This window comes from Aristolochia californica, unplaced genomic scaffold (genome assembly GCF_029961685.1).
Source record: "Aristolochia californica isolate CCGP_79_NKW_82.1479 unplaced genomic scaffold, dmAriCali1.0.hap1 SCAF_10, whole genome shotgun sequence".
NCBI lineage: Eukaryota > Viridiplantae > Streptophyta > Magnoliopsida > Piperales > Aristolochiaceae > Aristolochia > Aristolochia californica.
The window spans coordinates 34,765,983-34,790,353 of NW_027181771.1; the positions used below are offsets into that span (position 1 = coordinate 34,765,983).

Sequence of the window (24,371 nt, forward strand, 5' to 3'; positions counted from 1 at the left end):
CACCATTGCTACAACTAACGTTAGACCATCTGCAAGGCATCCAGGAATACAGTGTTCCAAAATCATTGCATTCCAGGACATGACATTTAGACCTCCCCAATGCATTCTAGAAATTCCAATAGAATATCTAGTAAAGGCATACGGTGCAAACTTATATACACCTCAGTATAGAGAAAAACCAGGAAAGATCTCCATCACTAAACCCAAATAGACAGCCTCCCAATAGTCTTGATCCAAAGTTTTACATTGGCGAAAACATTTGCAGCCAAAAACCCAAGTGCAATCTGCAATTTGTGATGAATGAAGAAAAACATAAACTGGATGTTGTAGTCGTTCTCATAAGCAGCAACGTATCTGAAATACTCCGAAGAACTACAGAGAAAGTCTCCAGTTATACGAACCTTAGTTCGTTCACCACTATAAGCCCATTTAGGGGATACTTCTGTCATATGGAACCTTTGAATTTCTGATGCTAAATTCAGGACTGTCTCATTAACAAAATATACTTGTTGATCCCATTCAACAAAGAATATGAAACATGCCCTTCATCCATGCGTGTAGCAGAAATTGGAAGAGGCTCCCTACTGCTATTCTCAGTAGGAGAAAAATAAAACAACTTCCAAAAAAAAAATTGTGACCAAGCAGCATACCTGGGATCCAGAAATTGAAACCCCCCATCTTCAATTTGACAACTCACCTCTGCACATGAACTATGCGCATCCACAAAAAAACAAAGCCACCCAAAAAAAAATTCAAACATCCCCAAAAAATTAGTTTTATGGATCCCGTCAAACTCCAAATTTTTTTATCTCGAATTGCATATACCCAAGCCGAAATTCCCTCATTTGGGCATTGTTTCTCTGCTTCCCGAAACAGAGAACCTTCGTCCCCAATTTTTGAGCAGTGTTGCTGCTGCTCAGCCCCTTGTAGCCACCTCAACGCCATGAAAGGCTTGTTTTGACCTAAAATTCGAGGGTGTTTCTGAAGCTTACCCCCAATTTTGGTGAAGATGGTTCCCCATTGGGTTGTCGAGAGCTGGATTGCGAGTGAGAGGTGGTGGCCGGAAGTCAAATCCCACCAGACTTGTTTTCGACGGCGTCGACGGAGCCTCCTCCTCAGTTTTCGATGGCGAACAATAGCACTTTGGGGCTTCGTCGCTTGTGTCCTGGTCGGAAGAGTCGCCGGAAGATTTGCTTGTTGTGAGAAGGAGTGGTTTGAGTTAGGAATTTCTGGGTCCCATTGCCCTGCTCAGGATTTTTGCACATGACGTTCCTGCTCAAAGATTTCCCTCGTTCCCAATTTCGGAATTGAGGTCGCACCCAAATCGTCCAGTGCCAACGATTTCCGAATTTCTCTTGTTCGAATTTGTATTACCTCCCTGCTATCCGGCTTTGGATTTCCTTGCGTCTTCGGTTCGGAAAGACGTACGGCGTCCATTGGGAAAGGATTTGATGCCGAACCCCATTCTGGATTTTTCGACGAAGCGTGTGCTGAATACCCTTCCAATTCCGAAAAATCAGTGTCCCCGTCGTCGGATTTCGGAAGTTCGGGGAGCTTTTTCGAGACAGATAACTCTCAGATTTCATACTTCTTCTGTTCGTTCGAGAGAGTGTCTCCAGTGACGATTTTATCTATCGCAGCAATGAGTTGAGGATTTTTGTCAAAGAGAGTGTCTATTGCCTCTCGATCTATGGATTTTTTATGCTCGAAAAATTTAGGTCATATGACCTTCTCTGCGGCAACACGTTGCTCCCTTGTAGAACTTCCAATGGAAGATTGATACCATGTGGAAGATTCATACCCTGCGCTTATTTCTCCCGATTCTTTTCATAGTTTTTCCATTGAATTGCGTACCTTGTGCAAAATAATCCATTCTTCTGGGAAAAATGAATAGCCCATTGTGTTCCTGTTCTAATACCAGTTGTTATGGTCCCGGATCTAACACAAGGATTCATAACGATCTCAGATCTGCCACGGGTTATTGTAGGGAAACCACGTGGAATCGTAGGAAGGCATGGAGAGGAAGACGAAGATCAAGCCAAAGGGAAGCTTGAAAACCCTAGAGCTCGTTGAGGAGAGCCCTAAGTCTGTTTACCCTAAAATCAACCTAACATCAATGCTTGTCTTTCTCATTACTCTTACCCCTTAAATAGGGTTCACCCTTATAGGGTTTAAGATAAAATATTACAAAAATACCCCTATAAATGAAATATTCTAAAAATACTCATGTGGCCTAAAACTTAAATAAAATAATGTAAATTAAATAAAAATACTTAAATACTAATGTTATTGCGTGCATAACAAGATGTGTTATTATAAGTTGGCTGATATGGTCAATTGAGTGGCACAACTCCTTGGGTGGGCAAGATTATAATTTATCTTAGAGGCAATTTGTTATAAATGTCGTAGGGTAATCCAAACTTAGTGGAGTTTAAACGTGATAAAAACATCTTAAAGGGTGGACTAGCAATCTATATAAAGATTTTGAACCACCTAACAATATTGTGTAGTTTGTATATTATTGTTTTTTAGTACAATTTGATCACTGTGCATAAATGTAAACAGTAAAATTGGCATTGAACTTTAAATTAAGTAAAACGACAAGTACACACACATAGGAATTAAGCAAAATGAGTTAAAATTAAGAAGAAAAGTTAAGAAACCTATTCACACCCCCTCCAACATGGTCTTGTTCCTCACCTGACCTAATGCTCCCTATGTCCATTTACATCAATTTATAAAAAAAACGGCCTAGAAATCTCTTTAATTTTTTATTTAATTCTTAAAAGTGATTAAAATATTTTAAAAAGATAAAGACAATTATAGCCTTTTTTTATTCCATTTTTTGTTATGGTGAAGAGGATTATATATACCATATAAGCTTTAGCCACCTTTAGAATTACAACAATTACAATTAGTGAAAAGTGACTTAAACCCAGTCCAATTCATCATTAGTTGGTTATGGTTTTATATCTAAATTTAATAATGATATCCTTTGAGCTTGACTCTTGGACTTGGAAGCCCTAGTTCTATAACTTAGCTTATCATGGTTCTTATTTTATCTATTTTTAAGTAAAATCAGGGTCAAGTCAATCTGTTTAAACAATAGGTTTAGTTGAACAACACCAAGACATGGCTCAAACTCATCTTGTTACCACTTTTAATGTTATATATAAGTGGCTGTACTTAGAAATATAACATCTAAGAAAGCTGCATTAAAAAAAATATATACATTACGTGAGTTTAAACCAAAATCTAAACTTAATTTTTTTGTTAATTTTATTATAAATTTCCTAAAAAAATTTGGAATAGTAGACCTAAATGCTTCTGTTTCTTCTCCCCGTCTAACTGGAAGTAGACCTCCACTGCTTCTGTTTCTTCTCCTCGTCTGACTATAATTCTTTGGTGAATTATCTTTGATAAGTATGATCTAACGTAAATCTGCAAGCTAATTAGGAGTTCTTTATCAAACGCGTTGCTTCTTTTGCCTAAACGTATCTGATTCTTATCCCTTTAGTTGCACTCTACGCTGAAGATTACTATTAACCGACCCTTCGAATGCATCTGTCCTCTTTCCTTTTTTTCTAGACCGAATTTGTGTCGCCTTTTGGAACCAAAAACGCCTTCTCTCCGCCTTTTTATTTACACATTGTCGGGTAGAAAGCCGTTCGCCAGAGGAATTGGACTGCGACGGTCTCCTTTCTATTTTGTTTGTATGGACGTGGGCTCGTTTCTGCTTCTCTTAGCAGGGGCTTTCGTCCTTACAAACGTGGAGGCGATCAGTAGAGCTGATTTCCCTCATGGGTTCGTCTTCGGAACTGCTTCTTCGGCTTACCAGGTTCGTTTTTAAGATTCTGCTCTTTCAGCTTTAATTTGTTTACTATGTTGGATATAGAATGATATTGTTTGTTCTGATATTAAGTTCGAAGGAGCTGTCGACGAAGGAAACAAAGGAGCGAGCATCTGGGATACATTCACAAGAAGACCAGGTTCGAATCCGAGTTACAGAACGCCATTATCTCAGCAAAACAATAACGCATGCTCATGAGTAGGTAAAACCATGACTGTAAGTTTTGTTTTCGTAACAGGAAGGATTATGGACTTCAGCAATGCAGACACGGCCGTCGACCAGTATCATCGTTTCAAGGTACAATTTCGCTGTAGTTTGGTGAAGCTCATCTGCTTCATATTTTTGCTAATTCTAGTAGCGTGCACGTCTGCTAATCCAGCGTACGTTTCTCTAAAGCAACCATATCGATTTGGCATACGTGTAAGTTACAGAAACTTTCAAGTTTCAACTGATAGATACGCAGCTCTCAAGATTTTATCGTCATCTCTCGAAGTTACACTTAGGAGATAAACGAATCGCCTAATAAGAAATAGACAAAAGGGGTGGCCTTGGCCTGCAGATAAGATCATAAGAAACGTACGTGTCTGGATTTTGATAATGTTAAACCTGTTCTCACTTCTGTATCTGAAAACAAGTCAGACAACTCCATTAATCTATGTGAATGGTTTAAATAACAAATGTCCACCCCAATGGAAGTGGGTTTTGCTGTTCCATGTGGAGCAGCAAACCTGATACCACCAATCATTGGAGTTGGGAGCCTTCTCATCTCCATGGGTTGGGGAGGGGGTCTCTGTTTCTTCTCCGTGTCCCTGAGACATTGATGGGAAAGGGGGTGGAGGGTTCCCCTTCTCCCTTCCTTTTCTTCGAGCGGGAGCCCCATCAACGGAGAAAAGAGGAAGGCGGAGGGCCCTTTCCCCCTTTGTTTCATGGGCAGGAAATATAAGTTACCCCCATTGACAAAGAAGGGCAGGGTGCTTCTTTTCCTCTTTTTTTGCGCCAATGAAGGAGACGGAAACCATCTCCTTCAGATTTTTTTTCCGAAACTACATGAATACACGAGGGCCTGTAATTAATAACTGGAAGATCTACACTTCAAAAAAAAAGTCCCATTCGTATATCTCTCGTGGTGATTTATTGTCAACAGGCAGATGTGGAGTTGATGAAGAACTTGGGCATGGACGCTTACCGGTTTTCCATTTCGTGGTCTCGAATCTTCCCCAGTAAGTATTTAGAATGTGTTTTGATTGAATGTAATTCTTCCTTTATCTAATTCATCTTATCGGCCAATATTTCTTCAACAGACGGAACTGGAGAACCTAATCCTGAAGGAATAGCTTACTACAACAGCTTCATTGATGCTCTACTTGAAAAGGGTAAAACCCAGATAATTTTCTTTCAAACTCGTACATTCTACAAAATAAAAAATAAAAAAATAAAAAAAATTGTGGGATTGCTTTGCAGGAATAGAGCCATATGCTACTCTCTATCACTGGGACCTTCCGCAGGCACTTGAAGACGGATATGAGGGTTGGTTGAGCAGTAAGATAATGTTAGTCTTCCATTCACCAACTCTTGTTGATTTGTTCTGAAATGAGGTACCAGTTTAAGCTACTCTGTTATTTATTTTTTTAGTATATGATTTGTCAAATCTGCAGAGAAGATTTTGAGTACTACGCGTATACTTGTTTCCAAGAATTCGGAGATCGAGTGAAGCACTGGATCACCTTCAACGAGCCTCACGGCTTCGCCCTACAAGGCTACGATACGGGCATACAGGCGCCAGGCAGATGCTCGATTTTAGCTCATTTGTTCTGTGCAAAAGGAAAATCTTCCACTGAACCGTATGTTGTTGCCCACAACATACTATTGTCTCATGCCGCCGCTTTTCATATTTACCAGCTTCATTTTAAGGTAAAAGACCGAGTTTCCGTTCCAATATCTGGAATTAATCTCAGTTCAGTTTGCCATGGTTTCTGGTTTGAGTTCTATAAAGTTTCGGAAATGGGTGTTAGGCAACCCAAGGAGGTGTAATTGGAATTGCTTTGGATGCAAAGTGGTATGAACCCATATCAGACGCGGATGAAGATATTGATGCTTCCAAGAGAGCTATGGAGTTTGGGCTTGGATGGTATGTTTATTTTTTTTATTTTTTTTTTCGCAGGATTCCAATCATTGGCCAATGACTGAAATAATTTAAGAAATGCAGACCCAGTTTATAGTATTGATTCAAGTTAAATGAAGCAGGTTCTTAGATCCAATTTTCTATGGCAACTACCCTCGTTCAATGCAGAGTCTCGTGGGCAGTCGATTGCCGGAGATAACGCCTGAGATGGCTAAAATTTTACAGGGATCATTAGATTTTGTGGGAATAAATCATTACACTACATTATACGTTCGAAATGATCGGAGCCGGATTCGGAAGCTTATACTGCAGGACGCTTCTTCCGATGCTTCTGTCATTGCAACCGGTAATAAAGAAGTAAAAAGCAAAGCTTTCCAGTTTCTATACTTTCCATGAAACTTCTGATATGTGCTGTTAACAATTTATTTCAGCTAATCGCGGAGGGGTGCCGATCGGAGATAGAGTAAGAGCTTCGTTTACTTTTTCTGTTAAATTCTTTGCCCTCTATTAATCAACTGAGAAATTCGTCACTAATGCCTCCAGGCTGCTTCTCGATGGCTCCACATTGTTCCATGGGGAATCCGCAAGCTAGTCAGATATGTTAAAGAAAACTACGGCGACCCACCGATCATTATAACAGAAAACGGTGACCCAAATTTTATTTTCTTCAGCCAATAATTCTCATTCCCTTTACAGCCTAATGGTGACAAAGTTTCTGCTTGCAGGCATGGACGATCCGAACGGCCCCTGGGCGGATTCAAGCAAGGCATTACAGGACGACAAGAGGATAAGCTACCACACAGAGTATCTCTCAAATTTATCTGCTGCAATAAGGTACGATCACCTCTCAAACGATTTAGCACCCATTTAATTATTTACAAGAGCATAAACTCTTGGGCGACCATGACATTGGAAGCCAAGCAGGAAAGATGGCTGTGATGTGCGGGGGTATTTCGTCTGGTCTCTACTTGATAACTGGGAGTGGAACGAAGGTTATACCGTTCGATTCGGTCTCTATTATGTAGACTACAAGAACAACCTCACGAGGATCCCAAAAGCGTCTGTGGAATGGTTTAAAGGTGTTCTTAGACAATCTGAAAGGCCCATTAGAGACTCGGTGTCTCGCTCTTTACAGCTTCAGTAAATGTACAGAACAAGTATTGGAATTGGTTGCCTATCTTTGATATTCATTTTGAACTTTCTCTACCATGTCGATCTTTTATAGCAAATGATTTCAATATGGTATCAGAGCAGGTCGGTCGTGTGGTCGTGTGTTCGAATCCCGCTACTCCTAATATTTGTGTTGACGAATTTGGTCCCCTGGTTTGTAGGGGTTGTCCCGTGTTATGGGTGTCACACGTGTAGGAGAGTGTTGGGGAGAGTAATTTTTTTTAAAAGAAATTTTACTAAATTATCCTTTTTAACAAATATTAACAAAAAAGCCAACTTCCAAACTTAATATAAAAAATACCCAAAAGATGACAAGTTTTGACTACTTTTATGTGTATTATCTAAGATGACAAACTTTGACCACTTCCATGGTGCCATGACAACACACCACATCACATTCTTTTTCTATGCCAAGAATCTCACTTCAACAAACAAAATGGCCAATAGATCAGAAGATTGAAGTGTCCGGATGTTTGACGGTCGTGATCATCGTTAACATGTCCCTTTAATTTTCTTACAGAATAAAACTACCCTCGTATTTTTCTTTATTTACACCTACACAACCATCGTTGCCCAAACCCTAATCTAATCGTCTCCTTACAGCGTAGACAGATCTGAGGGAGAGACTATAAAAACCTAACTTTTACCCTCCGAACCCTAGTCCGTCCCTCCGTTTCTAAACCCTGAAAGCCCCCGCGAAGCAGAGGCGCGCAAGAGATGGGTCGTGTGATCCGCGCACAGCGTAAGGGTGCGGGTTCCGTTTTCCGATCCCACACTCACCACCGCAAGGGCCCTGCTCGCTTCCGGTCGCTCGACTTCGGCGAGCGTAACGGGTACCTCAAGGGAGTTGTAACCGATGTCATCCATGACCCTGGCCGTGGTGCTCCGCTTGCCCGTGTGACTTTCCGCCATCCCTTCCGCTACAAGCACCAGAAGGAGCTGTTTATTGCGGCCGAAGGTATGTACACCGGTCAATTTGTTTACTGCGGAAAGAAGGCCAATTTGATGGTTGGCAACGTTTTGCCCTTGAGGTCTATTCCGGAGGGAGCTGTCGTGTGCAATGTGGAGCACCATGTCGGAGACAGAGGAGTTCTTGCTAGGGCGTCTGGCGATTATGCGATAGTCATTAGTCACAATCCCGATAACGGGACTTCAAGGTGGGGTTATTCGTGCAGGATTGCTTTTATTTTATAAGCTTGTGTCTGTCACGTCTTTTATATGTACCTTCGGGGTTTTTATTGTCTGTTTACAGGAGAGTAATATTTGGCTAGATTGAATTTGTTTATATGTTCATTTTATACAAGCTTAGACATTTTTATCTAGCCATTGCCATACCATCACTTCCTTTTAGAACTTTAGTACTGAATATCAGTGGTTAACTTGAATCATCTAATGTGTTATGTGTTTTCTATGTAGTTGTAATATTGATGCCTATTTGACATTCTTTTTAACGCAATTTTTGGTTGATGGTGTTCTTGATAGCTGTCATAGAGAACTGAGTTTTTCAATAGCTCAAAATTGTGGATTAAAATTATTATTTGAAAGTTTAGCCCTGAATGTTATGTATTGGCTTGAGTTTCATGTGACAATTTGCTAAAAAAAGCTCTTCTTTCATTATTATCTACAAAAAGAAAATATTCTCTTTGCAACTCTATTTTAGTTTCATGGCTCATGTGAAAAATGGTGTGAGTTTAAGCAATTGTAGTAAGAGGACTGGTTTTGCGAAACTGTGGATATCTACCTCCTTTGGAAGGTCAAATTTTGTGCCTCTGCAAATATGTAGTGTGCAAAAATTTACTGTTGGAGAAGGCTGAACTCATATTGTGAAAAATGGTGTAATTTGAAGCGATTGTAGTAGTAGGACTGGTTTTGCGAAACTGGGGATATCTACCTCCTTTGGAAGCTCAAATTTTGTGCTTCTGCAAATAGGTAGTGTGCAAAAAAATTCTGTTGGAGGAGGCTGAACTCATATTCGGGCTGCACCGGATAGTTTGTGCGAGTGTAAGAGGCCTGTTGGGAGATGGTTGGGGAAAAATATTATGCAACTTGTTGTGCATAATCTTAAATGGCTGTTGCAATTTGTACCATCTAATCTATATCTTGATGCATCATTTCAGGATCAAGCTTCCCTCTGGAGCCAAGAAGATTGTGCCAAGCGGCTGCAGGGCTATGATTGGTCAGGTTGCAGGTGGGGGTCGTACAGAAAAGCCTCTACTCAAGGCTGGTAATGCCTACCATAAATATAGAGTGAAGAGGAACTGCTGGCCTAAGGTCCGTGGTGTGGCTATGAATCCTGTGGAGCATCCTCATGGTGGTGGTAACCATCAACACATTGGTCATGCCAGCACTGTCCGCCGTGATGCACCACCTGGCCAGAAGGTTGGTCTTATTGCTGCAAGGAGAACCGGTCGTCTACGTGGTCAAGCTGCTGCTACTGCTTCCAAGGCAGATAAAGCTTAATGAGATAAATCTTGGACTCGTTTGTTTGAACGTCCTTTTTACCATTTTCTTTTGTTACTGGAGTGTTAAGACCCATTAAAGTTTTGTCTTGAAATTAGGAGTAAGGGTTGTCTCTTGTCTATGGATATGACTGAAATTCTTGGAATTTCGATGTGGCGTTTATATTCTTAGTACTTGATATTAAGTTGCTATTCTATTGCGCTTACAATATTTTTTCTGTTCTGTTAGAATTTTTTCGTAGAAGCTATTTGCAGTGGAAGTATCTCAGTTGCATGGGATGCTCAGTTTGCAGCACCTCTCCGTCGTCACCGTGGAGAAGAGGTCCATCAAGTAATGAAAGTTTAGAGACATCAGCTAGTCTATTTTGATTAGCTTAAAAATTTTGCACTGTTGCCTAGTCGCTCTGTTGTTATTAAGGGAGAGTAAACAAACTCTGAGGTCAAGCTATGTAAACAAGTTTTCTGCACAACCCATCAAGCCTTAATTTCATAATGAGGCAGAGCAATTCTCCTACTGGGATTGGAGTGCGATTAGTACGTTTGTCCAAGAGGAACACCAAAAAAATCTTGTTTTCATATCATTACATTAATCAGAGACGAAGAACGATCCGTTAATGTCTCTCGATAAAAAGAGAAATCGATAGCCCTTCAGAAGTTTGATCAGCAGATATTAAAAAAGGTGCATATTGAAGAAAACTTTGATTGAGCTTAACACTTCGCTTCAACATTCGATTGAATTTGCTCACAAGAATATACACGTAAATCAATCACATTTCTCCTCTTCCGCAGGCAATCTCAAATTATATCTATCAGAATCTTTCGACTGGGACGCCGCCTCCACCAGCTTCTCCGCGTCCTCCCTCCTCGATTCCTTACTCAACCCGTCAACCACCTGTTGCAATACTTCACTGTTGACGCGGCAGCTTTGGTGAACACTGTCATTCGCCAATTTGAAAGCTAAATCCAATTCACCTTTTTCGCAGAGGTAAGGGATAAACATCTCAAAGGTCCGCCAGTTTGGGGTTAATTCGTTTGTAGCTAAATCTGTAAAGACCCTCCTCGCCTCCTCTATATTCCCATCAGAGCAATGAGCTTTAATTAACCAGTTGAAACTGAAGATATCTGGCTTCAATCCTCGACTGCGCATTTCGTCGATCAACTGCAAAACGTCCGCACTCTTGCCCTCCGGAGCCAAAGCCTGCATCTTTTCGTTGAAAGTAACCACATTGGGACTGATATTACACTCTTCCATCTTCGCCCACAATTTCTCCGCGTCTGGAAACCGATTGGCACCATAGAACCCATGTAAAAGGGTATTGAAAGTGATCACAACGGGCTCCGCACCCTTGGCTTCCATTGTCACCAGCACCGAGAGAGCCTCATCCAAAGAACCCATCTTACAGTAAGCCAAAATCAATATATTGTAAGTGATACGATCAGGTGCTATGGACAATTCCGACGACAACTGCTGAAAAAGCTCGGGAACGTTTCCGTGAAGTCCAGAGTCTATTGCTGCAGATAAAAGGGCATTCAAGGACTTCACGGTTCGCGGGCAGTTGAGCTGAACCAATTCGTCGAACAGTTTGCGGGCTTGATCGAACATATGGGACTTACCGCATAAGGTAATGAGACGGACAGCGAAGCCCTCGCTGGTAATATCCCGGTACTTTTTGTGGGCGTCGACAATTTGTTCGATGGAAGAGAATCTCTGAGCTGCGGCGAGACGGCGGAAGGTGATCTCGTAGACGCGGTGCTTGCATCGGAAGCGGTACGTCTCCGAGGAGGTCAAGAATTTCTGCACAACCTGATCAAGGTCGCGCTCCTTCAAGATGTTATCGACCATTTTGCTGACGACAGTGGAAGGCGAAGATGTTCCTGCGGAAGAGGGGGATAAGGAGATGAAGGCAGAGGAGAGGCGATTGGCATTGCGGAGAAGACGAGAGGGTGCGAAAGACCCCATTTTGGGAGGAGTTGCCGGGAGAACAGTGGTTTCGGAATGGAGGGACCGTGAAACAGGGTTTTGAAACGGAGGTTTTAGGGTTCAAGCCCTGGGTCTTTGTTTTGAGTCTTGATTTATCCAGGAGATGATTTGAAGGAGAATGGCTCGTGGACCGTGGCACGTTGTGGGCTTATTGGACAGTCCAAGTGGTCTGAACGTTACATGAACATAAATTTGGTAATCCAAAGAATGGACTTCTTTCTTGGAGTGAAGCGTCGGCACAACAGCTTAAGCAGTAATCATTGACCGGCAGTAAATAACCTCGTGATTAACTGTGCATGCATTATTATCCTAAATCGTATTTCTTCGGGAATTTTAGGTTATTATTTAGTTTTTAAACATAATAATACAAATAACCAGCTTTTTTGACCGGTCAACTCCACTTTTATACGGTCAAAGGTGACACTTAATGGCAGCTCTTTAAAACATCACCAAACCCCCTAAAGATGACAAGACAATGAAAATGGTAACATTGGCTATGAAATAATGAAACTATAAATGCAGCCTATGGAACAAAAGGCATAAAAATTCAATTATAGTAGGTTATATTTGAATTTTAAATCCTCCATAACAGAAAAGGAAATGAAATGGAGGAAGATGGTACAGGTACCCACGAACAGCAATCTGCAGTTCTGCAACCAGAGTCGACGAACGAGCTTGGTTATCACTAACACGGCAAGAGAAATGGTAACTCTCATTAATCATGGGAAGCTCAGTAGGTGAGATACGATGGTTCTGAAACGTTTCAAACCTCAGCGGCCAACGCAAGTGATCACATCTAATACTGTCTACTCAGGCCGTCTTCAGCGACCAATTCCTATACAATTTGCACGAGCTGTAGTTCGTTGAATGAAACATCAACTGACCAAGAAAGCCCCCCCCCCCCCCCCCCCCGTCTATAAATCGTATTGTAGACCATAACCGGCCCATGATGCAATTGGTTTTCTGCTCCAGGGAATGGCATCCATTAGAACTCGTTACTCTTCTTATCATTTAGCTGGAGATTCATGGAAGAGGAGGGATGTGTCGGCAAAAGCTGAGCAAAGGTCTCTTGGCCTGGACTGGGTGAATCGCCCATTTCATTACAACAGCATCTCCCTCAAGCTGCAATCGCCTCAGCAAGTGTTAACTCTGGTGCGGTTTATCTTGTTTCTTGCTGAAGCTTATAAACTGTTGACTAGCTTCTCCTCTTTTCTTTTTTTATTCTTTCCTCCTGCTTCTAAACTGTGAATAGCTCTCGTCTAAACGCACGTTGCTTCATATGTTTTCGTAGATAGAGGGAGCTGATGACAGCGCAACGAGAATTGTCCAACTGAAAGAACAAGTTAGGCGGTCTCTGAGAAGGAACAGGCCCGCTAGTGCTCTGCAGTTAATCGATACCCTTGAGAGACTCGGGATTGCTTATCATTTCCAAGAGGAACTTGATGAGATTTTGCAAGAGTCTGTAGCTAATAAGGGAGATAACCATGAAGACATCTTGTTCACCTCTCTCCGCTTCAGATTGCTCAGACAATACGGCTTCGATGTTTCACCAGGTAGCTCATGCTCTGGGAAAACCGTCCACCAGTCTAAATTTTCTGTCATTGACTTCGTTACTGCTCGCCCCTGAGCTTCTCGAACTAATGTCTGTGCTTTATGAAAACCAGATATTTTTCGAAAATTCATGGATACGAAAGGAAACTTCAATGATGCCCTGTGTAAAGATTCTTGGGGGATGCTTAGTCTATATGAAGCTTCTCACATGGGTACAGATGGAGAAGATATTCTGTCTCTGGCCATGGAGTTCTCAACGGGGCATCTCAAAACGTTAGCATCATCAGTATGGAGACCAGCTGATAGCCTTCTTCAGGGAGAAATCACAACGGCCCTGAAGGTTCCCAGGCATATGAGGATGGTGAGAACGGAATCTAGGCGCTACATTGAACAATGGATAGAGGAAGCTGGATTCAACAATCTAGAGCTCCTAGAGCTTGCAGCCTTGAATTTTAACATGGTTCAATCGCTGCACCAAAAAGAAGCAGTACACATGATAAGGTAAACTACTTCTAAATCGATTCAGCCTTGCAATGATCATCAGGTTCAGGGAAAGCGAGTACAGATGAGCCATTGATATTGAAAGGTGTAAATTATAGTTTGTATGTTTAGAATTTAACGAGTTTTTATGTCTGATCAGGTGGTGGGAAGAACTGGGTCTGGCTCACAAGTTGAGTTTTGCTCGAGATCGGCCACTGGAATGCTACTTATGGACTGTGGGGATCTTCTGGGAGCCGTGCTACTCGAACTGCCGTACTCAGTTAGCGAAAGCCATAGCTGTTTTACTGGTCATTGATGATGTTTTTGACATACAGGGATCAATGGATGAACTAGTCCGCTTCACAAGCGCGATACAGAGGTTGGCTTTTGGCTTCCATTACAGATCCTCTTTAGCGATTTATATATTAAATCAAACCAACCATGGTTCAAATAAGCTTTTCTGATATTTTCTTGATCAATGCTTAGATGGGATCTTTCTGCGATGAACGAGCTCCCTGAGTACATGAAGATATGTTACATGGCGCTATACAACACCACCAACGAGATCGCTTACAGCTTCCTCAAAGAACATGGTTGGAACATTACTGATCGACTAAAGCGAACGGTGTGTATGGCGTGGCTTTTCTCCTTCACTAGCCACTTCGAAAACTCTTCTGTCAACTCATAAATCCAGATTTTTATACTCACTAATGTATCTTTAACACAACTGATGATCATGTGTCTTTGAATATGCAGTGGGCAGACTTGTGCGAAGCTTTCCTCGTTGAAGCAAGATGGTTTTCTGAGGGAAAAGTGCCTCCTTTAGAAGATTATTTAAGGAATGGAGTTACTACTGGGGGAACTCACATGGCTCTCGTTCATGCTTTCTTTCTCGTAGGAGAAAAAATTACAGACGACACTGTAGGATTGATGGAGCCATATCCTAAATTGTTTACTTCCGCAGGCAGGATCCTCAGGCTCTGGGACGATCTGGGAACATCCAAGGTCAGTCAATTCGAACACCCCCAGTCACTGTTTAAGCCCCGTATTAATGGCGGCCAGTAGAAGATTTAAAAGCCGTAACTATTTCAGGAAGAACTTCAGCGAGGAGATACAGCTTCTTGCTTAGAATGTCTGAAGAAAGACTACGGTATTTACGGGGAAGAAGATGCGAGGAAACACGTACGAAAGCTCATTCAACTGGAGTGGAAGGAGCTCAACAAAGAATTGTACTCTCCGAGTCCTTTGCCGTTGTCCATTACTAGAGCTTCCCTGAACCTCGCAAGAACCGCTCAAGTCGTTTATCAATCCGGGGACGATGATAGATGTTCAAGTGTTGACGACCATGTTTCATCTCTGCTCGTGAATCCCATCGACCATGGGGGCTTTTGAAGCACTAAAATGAAGCTATTGGTCCTAATCTTGTATCATCTCAACTTCGGGTTTTGTCGGATTTTGATATATTAACGTGAAATTGTCGATGATCTAATTCCGTTGTTTCGTTGTCTTAATCCACATTTTGGAGTTAGTGTTATCATACCTGGACCAGATGTCTTTTTGTGCCATCAAAGCGAACAATTTTCGACCTATATTCAAGTTTGGTTTGATCTGAATACTTTGAACTCGAATTCAACCGTGAATTTAAAATTGGAATCGAACTCGAACCCAAAATTTTTAACCGAGTTTGAGTAGGTTCAAGTTCCAACCTACTTTTAAAATTAAAAAAATAAATAAAAAAATATTATAATGAACTTAGTACGATTGAACCGCAAACTATCACATAGGAGTCTAAGAAATAGCAAACACCTCCATCAATAATGTTTATTTCATTGGCAAACAACAACATTAGATGTTGAGGAACCCAAAAGAGTTAATGATCGATTATTTTTTAAGTTTGAGGTAAGTAAGAGTAACTACCAATCAATTAAAGAAGGAATTGACGAGACTAATTAGAGTAAAGGGTATTTTTATAAAAAAATATATTCTAACCTCACGAACTAATAAGCCGAACTTGAAAAATCTAGAGTTTGACTTGTTATACTTAATGAGCCTTATTTCAAGTTTGAGTTCAAGTAAAAACTAATTGGGTTCCATCCCCAATTTTCTCATATAATGGCTATCAATATTATGTCATATTTATTGATGACTTTACTTGTTATACTTGGTTTTATCCTTTCAAATCCAAATCAGATGTTTTCCATGTTTTTTTTTTTTAAAATCTTGTTGAAAATCATTTGGAAACTAAAATTAAATGTTTTCAATATGATGCTGGAGCGGAACACTTCTCCAACCAATTTATGGTTTTTTTTACACAATTATGGCATAATCCGATTTGTTTCGTGCCCCAACACCTCTGAATAGAATAGTGTCTTCGACTTTCTCCGATACTGTTCATATGATTGATAGGCTGTGTGAAGATTTCTTTTATGTTTTGAACTTCGTGGAAGTAAGCAAGGGTGAAATTGATGCCTTCTAGTTTTTTTGGCTTCTCGTTTTAGGGTGAAAAGGTTGTAACATATATATGCTGATCGAAAATCCATTTGGTGCAAGATATGTGAAACGCTATCTCATCGCACCAAATGACTTTTCGTAGTGGATTAGCCGGTGTAAGAGTTGATAACCATCTTGCTTCTTTTTGCTTATGAAAGAAAATTATCCCTAGGTTAAATTTTTAATTATATTTTCTAAAATGGTATTATCATAACATAATAAAATATTACTACCCTTTAATGTCAATTTCTTAAGTTAATAATAATAACAGTTAGCTAACTGGAAAAAAAATTATATTGTATGAAAATGTGAACAGTAATTCATGGAACTGCATTAAACTAATAATTATAGAATTTAATATTTTAAAAATAATTATTGTGGAAAATACATATTAAATAAAATCTCTAACGCACTAAACCTTATGGCAATTCCTAATCAGGATTGTTAGAAAAAACGAATACTATCACATCAGAAGTTGAGATTTTTTTGCCAATATAAATTGTATCAAGGGTCATTCGCATACTCGATGAAAGGCTCCATGAATCTCGCCGAATGAAGCAGGCGCTGGTGGTTTCTAGATTTGAAGACACTGACACGATTAGTTTCAGTACAGCCGAAGAAGGGGTAATTGTTACGAACTAGAAACCGCAAATCCAAAGCCTCGTCTGTCAAAATTCTGGTGTTTTTGTTACTGGGCAGTCCGAGGAAGAGGTACAACATGACGCTCTGTTGTTTCAAAGGACAGCGGCTTCTTCTGAAATACCAACATAGTAGCTTCTTCTGAAATTCTCCTTTTGGAATCTAGTAGATTTTTGCTTAAATGCGTATGTGAAGTTTGAACCCCTTTTTGTAACAAGGAAAGGGTCATATTTGTTGCGTCGCGAAAGATCGACTTCCACTGGTGAGATAATGAAACGAGGATACGAGCCGAGCGCGTCCACTTCTGTTGAGCCACCTCAATCTCGACTTCGGTTGAATCCGCCTGGTAATTTCAGCGGTGCCCCAATCCATTGAATTTTAATTTGGGGATTTTTTTTGTTGACGCAAGTTGCTTATTATTCTTTCTTATTTGTTTGAATTGTTGTTTCTAATTCTTTCCTTTATTAAAAGGGTATAAAAACTGGATTTTTTTTCTTTTATGTATGCGGGGGATGAATTGCTGCATATCCTCTTTCTTTTTATAGACTTGCTCAGAACCTTGACTTTGTTTTAGGAGACAGTTCATTTTTGGATGACGACAGTTCGGAGAATTTAGCTCGAAGGGTTGCCGAGCACTATAGTGCTAGGTCAAATCAATCTTTGGAAGAGCGAGAAGCGAGTCCTATTATTCATTTGAAGAAGCTCAATAATTGGGTATCTTCCATCTCACTCTTTTCCAGCTTACTATCTATGCTGTTATGAACTGTACATTATAAGAAAGAATTGTTAATCTCATCAACAAACATTGTGTATTCTATGGAAGAGAATTTATCGTGTTGATGGAAATAGTTTTAACCAGCATCTGACATATCTTCTTAGGGTTTACGAGCTTAATTGCTCCAATCCTCCCAACTTGCATTGCTTTTAAGAAGTTAAAGTTTGGCATTTTTAATATGCTATTGGTTGTAACTGTTATAGGTTTATTTCATTCAAAGAAGATAAGGAGTTTATTATTTCATGAATCTGCTTAAAATATTGGTTATTTACTCGAATCTTATCAAATATATACATGGACCTGGATGCACTTTCCTGTGAAAATCTCGAACTTTATGTGATCTCTTCAAAACACTGTTTCTAATGCTAGGAGTTATGTGATTGGCTACCCTGAAAAGGAGCGTCCTACTGTCTGCTTCAAAGTTTTTCTTGCATGGGTATCTTATGTCTGAACACTTTAATCTTCCTGTTTGTAGGATATGTAAAGTATCAAATGTTGTACACATACATGTATTTTATGTTTCATACAGAAGCTTTTTAAATTCCTTATATTTAAATCACGGGTTCTTCTTATGAATCCACAGATCAAAAGTGTCCTAATTCAACTTTATACTCGGAGGGGGGATTCTGTTCTTGATCTTGCTTGTGGAAAGGTATTTAAAGATAATGATGTTTGTTTGTCACTGATTTATATATAAGCTGTTCTAGTATTGCAACCCAGGTTTAAGCATAATGTGAACTGTTTCCTTGAACATAGTTAGCTGGATAGATCTAACTATTAGAATCTGGCCCTAAATGAGCTCTGGCAGGAAATTACAATTAAACATCTGTAGGTGTCCAATTTCATGCACTATGAACCATCAGATGCTTCCACTTTGACTATGTGATACCAGACGATTATTAAACCTTTAATTCTTTGTTTGTACCCCTCACTGTGTGTTTCTAAAACATATCTATCTTTACCATGTTCCTAGGAACTTTTTTTTTTTTTTCTTGGCCTCACAACATCATTGTTCTTAACTTACCTGTACTCAAAGTTTCTCCATACTTTCAGCCTCTCTCTCTCTCTCCACTCTTAATTGAGCATCGCTAGATCCTGACTGAGGATTGTGTTCAAGCTGTTTAGTGTAGGATAAAATCAGTGAATGCCTTTTACTGTTGAAACAGGCGAATTATCTTTTTATTTAGATGTTCTTTTTATTATTTATTCAGGGTGGTGACTTGATCAAGTGGGACAAGGCAAAGGTTGGATACTATGTTGGAATTGACATAGCTGAAGGCTCGGTAACTTGCTTTCTAAAATATCTCTTGCTTTTATTGTTTTTTTGTTGTTTTGGAACGGATTCTCTTTCCCATAATTGCTTGTTGTAGACCTTGCACATGCATGTGCAGAGGAAGAATAAAGAATGTAATTAATTTTTTTTTCCTGAAAGAAGCATATAATGAAAATGAGTGACCATGTGCCAAGAATCAATGCACTGTATTTCCTTTTAATCATAATTTGAATTTTTTGGTAATTTCTGGTGACATGGATGTCTCATTGAAACTTTTTTGCTTACCTTGTCCATTCCCTGTTTGTGCAGATAGAAGACTGTCGAACACGCTACAATGGTGACACTGACCAGAATTTGCGCAGAAGAAAATTCACTTTTCCTGCACGCCTTATCTGTGGTGATTGTTTTGAGGTAAGCTTTTTATGGTGTATCACTGAGATTAAATTGATGAACTTATATGAAGCTTTGTCAACTAGGGCTTATTCCCTCATACATGGCAATCTATTTGGTCGTGTGGTTGATGGTGCTATTTTGCTGTGTCCAACAATTCTACCAATGGCTAACAAGAATTTGTTCCCTGGAGGAATACATGGGAAACAGATGCCATAAAACCTAGTCTTGAGTCATTTTCTATATTGAAATGGAGAAGATGATCCTTGTAACTGATCAACATGGTTTGTTTATTCTTTTGAAGAAGAAGAAGAAGGAATAAGTGGGAACACTAAAATCAATTTACCTGTCCTCTGACATTCTTTCTCTGATAATCTAGAGTGGAAAAACATAGAAGCACTTAATATGGGTGTCCATGGTTGATTGATTGACTGCTTATTGAGAATAGACCGTCAATGTCCGGGCCAAATTCTTGATTCCCTTGATTACAAACAGTCATGTATTTCACATTTTGCAGTTTCATTGTCTTGCCTCTTGTTAACATATTGTCTTTTTAAATATGAGTTTAGTCACTATTCCTTCTCTTCCGACCTTCTACCTTCATGTATTGTTTCAAAGGTTTGAAGTGGTTTCTGCTGACTTTCCAAACCTTTATGCTTTTTTTCGGTAGAATAGATTGAGTTCATTATCATGAATTGAGGGTCTTCCAAATCCTGGATGGCATGATTCTGTAGGGATAACAATAGTTGACAGGTAATTCTTTAAATCCTAACCTATGGGCGTGTTAAGGATATTTACATTAGACAGGTTACCACACCAGTGATTTCAATTTATTAAAATCGACAAAGTAATTATATGGAAACTTATTTTTCATAGCAGAATTTAAAGGCACTTCTTTTGTCCTCAGATCCAAAACTTTTGCTTCTTAAGCCATTTTGAGTCACTGTGCTCATTTTGCCTTCATTTTCAGTTCACATCTCAAAGGCTTCTGCACATCAAAATTATCATGTAATAAGGATGCTAAAAATGATACTCCACTTGTAGATTTGGGAGAAAGTTATCTATGTTCCCACCAAATTCCATTTGTTTCATACTCCAAAAATTTATACTTGCTGCATCTTATCATCTTACTACTGTGTTTTCATTTGTTATTATATGTGGCGGTGAATCTCAGGTTCAACTTGATAAAGTTTTGGAAAATGATGCACCATTTGATGTATGCAGTTGTCAGGTGAATTTCCCCATCTTTCCTAGGGTGTGTACTTTTGTAGGGCCTAGCAGATCTGGGCTTCATATGAGGCTTGATTGTCTTTCAGGAGGTGAGATTGTTGCAATTAGAACTAATAAATAGAAAAAATAATGTAAAACATCTGCTTTTATGCAGTTTGCTTTGCACTATTCGTGGTCAACGCCAGCACGTGCTAGGCGAGCCCTTGCAAATGTATCAGCCTTACTTCGTCCTGGAGGCACTTTTATTGGAACAATGCCAGATGCTAATGTGATTATTAAAAAGCTCAGAGAGGGTATTTAACTCATTCGATACTGTCCCTTGTGCTCTCTTTCTCTCTCTCTCTCTCTCTCTCTCTCTCTCTCATTCCATATGTTGTCAAATGGTAGTCATAGTGTCGGGTAGTAGTTTATATCCATTTCAAAAATAAGAATGAGAAAAAGAAAAAAAATGTCTATAGGTTATCCTGCAAGATTCTGTTATAGTTTTACTATATGTAAGCAATGAAAACTACAGAAAAATGCATTGTGGGACTACTGGTTTTTTTATCTACCCACATAGTATCTAAGATTAGCATTGTTGTCATTTATTGAAAATTTAAAAGCCAAGCATTGTGTGCATATAATTCTTATAGTTGATTTATAAGCTGTTCATGGAAGGATGACATGATGCAAATGTGCTGCATCAGTTGTGGTGTAAAATGCCATCTGTTCTAGTTGTGAAATATAATCTCATTGTGAACTCAAAGTTGGAAAAGATAAATTCTGTTTATGGAGCTATTGTCTATGCTTTACACCTCTGCCACGTGGCAGAATTGCTAACTATTCTTTTTCTTAAACAGCCCTTGTCCTGATCTCAGACTCTCTCTACTTGCGTCTCTGCAATAAAAAAGAAATTTTTTCCAACTTCACTAGGTTAAATAATTTAGACATGTGGCTGTTAGATGTTACATAATTTGAGGTGAAATTTTCTTATAACTTCAACAGATCTTGAGCTACTCTTTTGTATTGGAAAATTAATTGAAGTGGTATAGCTTTTCTTGCAGTATGTTCCTGAATATAGTAAAATGGCTCATTTATGACTTATTAGGGTTTTTTTAAAACTTTTAAAGAAATTATCAAGATAAGTTCTGAGAATTCATGTACGAGTACTACTGCTGTTAAATTGCATGCAATTTTTTGCATTTATTTTTTAACTGGAATCTACTTCTGCAATGTGGGGTCCATTATGACATTTGAAACCCTTTCTGTGCTTTGGTTGTGCAGCTGAAGGTCTTACATTTGGAAACAGTGTGTATTGGATTTCTTTTGATGAGGAATACTCTGAAAAGGTTAGGTCTAATTGCTGTACTTTTCTTTGAGTAATATAACTGTTGTATGATTGACCCTGCAATCATTTTTCAAGCAATAAAAGGTTTGTCTCCCTTTCTGTGTTTTTCAGAAATTCAAGTCATCTAGTCCATATGGGATCAAGTACAAGTTTCATTTAGAGGTGCTGTATGGGGTGGAAATGATTTCTACTTTGCTGTAATTTCATGCTATATTTGGTTTAGCATATACCCGTATATTTTGTTTCTCAGTCCGAATGATTGGTGCAGGATGCTGTTGATTGCCCTGAATGGATTGTTCCTTTTGATGTTTTCAAAACATTGGCAGAAGAGGTATCTATTGCGCTCTCAAGTTATTATTTGCTAGAATTGATGACCTTTCTTGTATTCATTCTTTATATAGTCATAAAACAAATTGAAACCCTAGATGAACCCCCAAACTGATAGTACTTAATTTTCGTTGGCATGCTCTCCTTATGGTTTGGAATAGGGGGATGCAACATAGGTAACTTAAATTACAGCCCAAAGAAATGGTTCATTTTTCTAAATTGTCTCCTTATGCAGTACGATTTGGAGCTTGTCTTTGTGAAGAACTCTCATGAATTTGTAAACGAGTACTTAAAAAAGCCTGAATTTGCCGAGCTTATGCGGAGATTAGGTGCATTGGGTGATGGAAACCAAGGTCAGAGTAAGTTAAAACATTGTATATGCTCCTTTCCTTGCTGGCAGACTGGCTTTTGAACTTAATTTTGACCGGTGGAGTTTTACTTCTTACTGGAGTAAAGTGCTCGTACCATGTATTTGCAATTTTAATTACCCAATGCGGATCTTCCTGAAGGTTCACCACCGTTGTCTGAAATGTAGGCACATTATCACAAGATGAATGGGAAGTTGCCTACCTCTATCTAGCCTTTGTCCTGAGGAAGGTAACACTCATAAACTTGATTATCGTTCCATCTGTATATGAGACCTGGCATGTTGTTGTTGCTGTTGGACATGAACAGAAGCTGTAACGCACATTGAAGCTGAATTTATCTCTGTTGCAGCGTGGGCATCCAGACCCATGTCGAAGGAGCAACAAGAGCAACAAGGGACAGATGCAGATTACAAAGGATGACATCATGCATCTCAACGAAGAACCATGAGCAGTTTCTTCCCAGCCAATCTCCAAAAAACAGGGATCGCCTCACCATAATGAATGCCAAAGCAGCGTAAAGTCGCCATCTTTGCCTGCACTATATGTTGAAGATGGTTTCTGAAGCTGAGCCTGAAGTTAGGTTTGGCGGGAGGCAGTGAGAATGGCGCAAGTGCAGCAGAGAAGAATTCTTCTTTCTCAAACACACGATAAATAATTTTTTCTTCATGCAAATCTGGGAAGAACGTACTGTGAGATTTCGTTAGACTACGGATATTTAAGAAGTGTTTTATTTCTTTGGCTTAATACAAATACTATTCTCTGCTTCGTCTCCCATTGAATCTTCTCCAAAGGCAACAGAGGCAGAGAGAGACAATTGATCACACCAAGTGCTGTTTCTGTGACTAGAGTGATGTGATACGACACTATGCCAAGAAAGCTTTCTTACAATTAAAGTCATCACCGAGGATAAGATGGCAGGAAGACTGATTGACCTTATGCACCAGATACTCTTTTTTAACCAGTGACAAATAATTCAGGCAGGAATCACTTGAAACTAGGAGATGAGCATTGAAATTCAATTCAACCACAGTCCGTAACACAAAGGGGCAGACATTAAAAAAGACGAAACTCGCAAAAGCACAGACGTCACAGTACACTTCTCTCTCTGATTCGTTTTATCCCAGCTTGTGGGTTCCATACTTCCATTAACAGACAAAGAAAAGAATAAAACTACAGAGCTGTCGAAATCAAAGGGCGAGGCCCGTGAGCCTCCTCCTCCCCCCATGCGACGGCCGCATGGAAGAAAAGATTCACGTGCGTCGGTGGCGTCACCATTGGCGAATTTCGTCGGCATTAGCGACAAGACATCGGCGTCAACTTGCGGTGCCTCTGGGTTTTCATATTCTGTCTCTCCTTTCGGGAGTCTGTTCCCGGACCGAGACACCGGACGCGAAACCCCGAATTCTATGCGCTCTAGTTCAGGGTCGGGAACGGTCTGCATATGATAAGGACGTCCGTGCAGGAAATCATGGAGAACAGGTTTTCCCTGCGAAAAAGTCACCAAACCAGACAACACATATATATATAAGAAATAAATAGTATACAGTGCATGCGAATGTACAGTGCCGTCTCCGGGGCCCTTCGCCATTGCCTGCAATTAAAAATGACAGGTCTCACGCTGCAACTACTACAGTAAGAATGAAAAAGGAGAGAGAAAAAGCGAAATCAGGAATCATAATAAAGAACCAGATAAAGTTTAGTGGTGCTCGAACACCAATGATGCATCCAAAAGAAGAAGCTTTTTATTTTCAATCTGCTCAACAGTTAATTTGAGTTGCCAGCCCATAAACTGATTTTGATGGAACCAACTTTGAGGCGGCTTTCTCTTAAAAATTTTAAAAAAGAAAACAACTTTAAGGCAGTGGAACGAAGCTCTCGATTTTTACCAACGTTGAATTTGACAATTAACACCGGCATTTATCCCATTCACGAGCTTCAC

At 39.7% G+C, this 24,371-nt stretch overlaps 5 protein-coding genes across 7 annotated transcripts; 4 read left to right on the top strand and 1 right to left on the bottom strand.

The window, feature by feature from the left end:
- The first annotated feature begins 3,735 nt into the window (after positions 1-3,735).
- On the top strand, positions 3,736-7,116 carry LOC137943186 (putative beta-glucosidase 41). Its single transcript, XM_068788879.1, has 13 exons — positions 3,736-3,838; positions 3,923-3,989; positions 4,089-4,147; positions 4,995-5,070; positions 5,152-5,223; positions 5,312-5,399; positions 5,506-5,761; positions 5,863-5,978; positions 6,095-6,318; positions 6,404-6,435; positions 6,516-6,618; positions 6,698-6,806; positions 6,897-7,116. The coding sequence occupies exons 3-13, from the start codon at positions 4,097-4,099 to the stop codon at positions 7,114-7,116; spliced, it is 1,347 nt and encodes a 448-aa protein (XP_068644980.1). The 5' UTR covers positions 3,736-3,838; positions 3,923-3,989; positions 4,089-4,096.
- A 643-nt stretch (positions 7,117-7,759) lies between these two features.
- LOC137938322 (large ribosomal subunit protein uL2-like) lies at positions 7,760-9,819 on the top strand. Its single transcript, XM_068783302.1, has 2 exons — positions 7,760-8,299; positions 9,260-9,819. Exons 1-2 carry the CDS (start codon positions 7,860-7,862, stop codon positions 9,600-9,602), a joined length of 783 nt encoding a protein of 260 aa, XP_068639403.1. The 5' UTR covers positions 7,760-7,859; the 3' UTR covers positions 9,603-9,819.
- A 545-nt stretch (positions 9,820-10,364) lies between these two features.
- On the bottom strand, positions 10,365-11,561 carry LOC137943187 (small ribosomal subunit protein mS78 (rPPR3a)-like). Its single transcript, XM_068788880.1, has one exon. The coding sequence runs from the start codon at positions 11,559-11,561 to the stop codon at positions 10,365-10,367; it is 1,197 nt and encodes a 398-aa protein (XP_068644981.1).
- Positions 11,562-12,542: 981 nt separating this feature from the next.
- On the top strand, positions 12,543-15,130 carry LOC137942687 (probable terpene synthase 11). The gene is made up of 7 exons (XM_068788420.1): positions 12,543-12,734; positions 12,874-13,135; positions 13,247-13,634; positions 13,774-13,992; positions 14,100-14,238; positions 14,370-14,618; positions 14,706-15,130. Exons 1-7 carry the CDS (start codon positions 12,558-12,560, stop codon positions 15,003-15,005), a joined length of 1,734 nt encoding a protein of 577 aa, XP_068644521.1. The 5' UTR covers positions 12,543-12,557; the 3' UTR covers positions 15,006-15,130.
- A 1,458-nt stretch (positions 15,131-16,588) lies between these two features.
- Positions 16,589-23,229, top strand: LOC137938328 (mRNA cap guanine-N7 methyltransferase 1-like). 3 transcript variants are annotated; one of them, XM_068783308.1, is made up of 14 exons: positions 16,589-16,814; positions 16,961-17,088; positions 17,317-17,456; positions 18,101-18,169; positions 18,729-18,800; positions 19,100-19,201; positions 20,355-20,411; positions 20,565-20,703; positions 21,674-21,738; positions 21,849-21,899; positions 22,006-22,068; positions 22,300-22,423; positions 22,600-22,661; positions 22,782-23,229. In XM_068783308.1, the coding sequence occupies exons 2-14, from the start codon at positions 17,013-17,015 to the stop codon at positions 22,878-22,880; spliced, it is 1,119 nt and encodes a 372-aa protein (XP_068639409.1). In that variant the 5' UTR covers positions 16,589-16,814; positions 16,961-17,012; the 3' UTR covers positions 22,881-23,229. The 3 variants fall into 3 exon arrangements, with proteins under 3 accessions (XP_068639409.1, XP_068639413.1, XP_068639412.1); XM_068783312.1 differs by having other exon boundaries at positions 22,300-22,417; XM_068783311.1 differs by having other exon boundaries at positions 16,966-17,088.
- Positions 23,230-24,371: the final 1,142 nt, after the last annotated feature.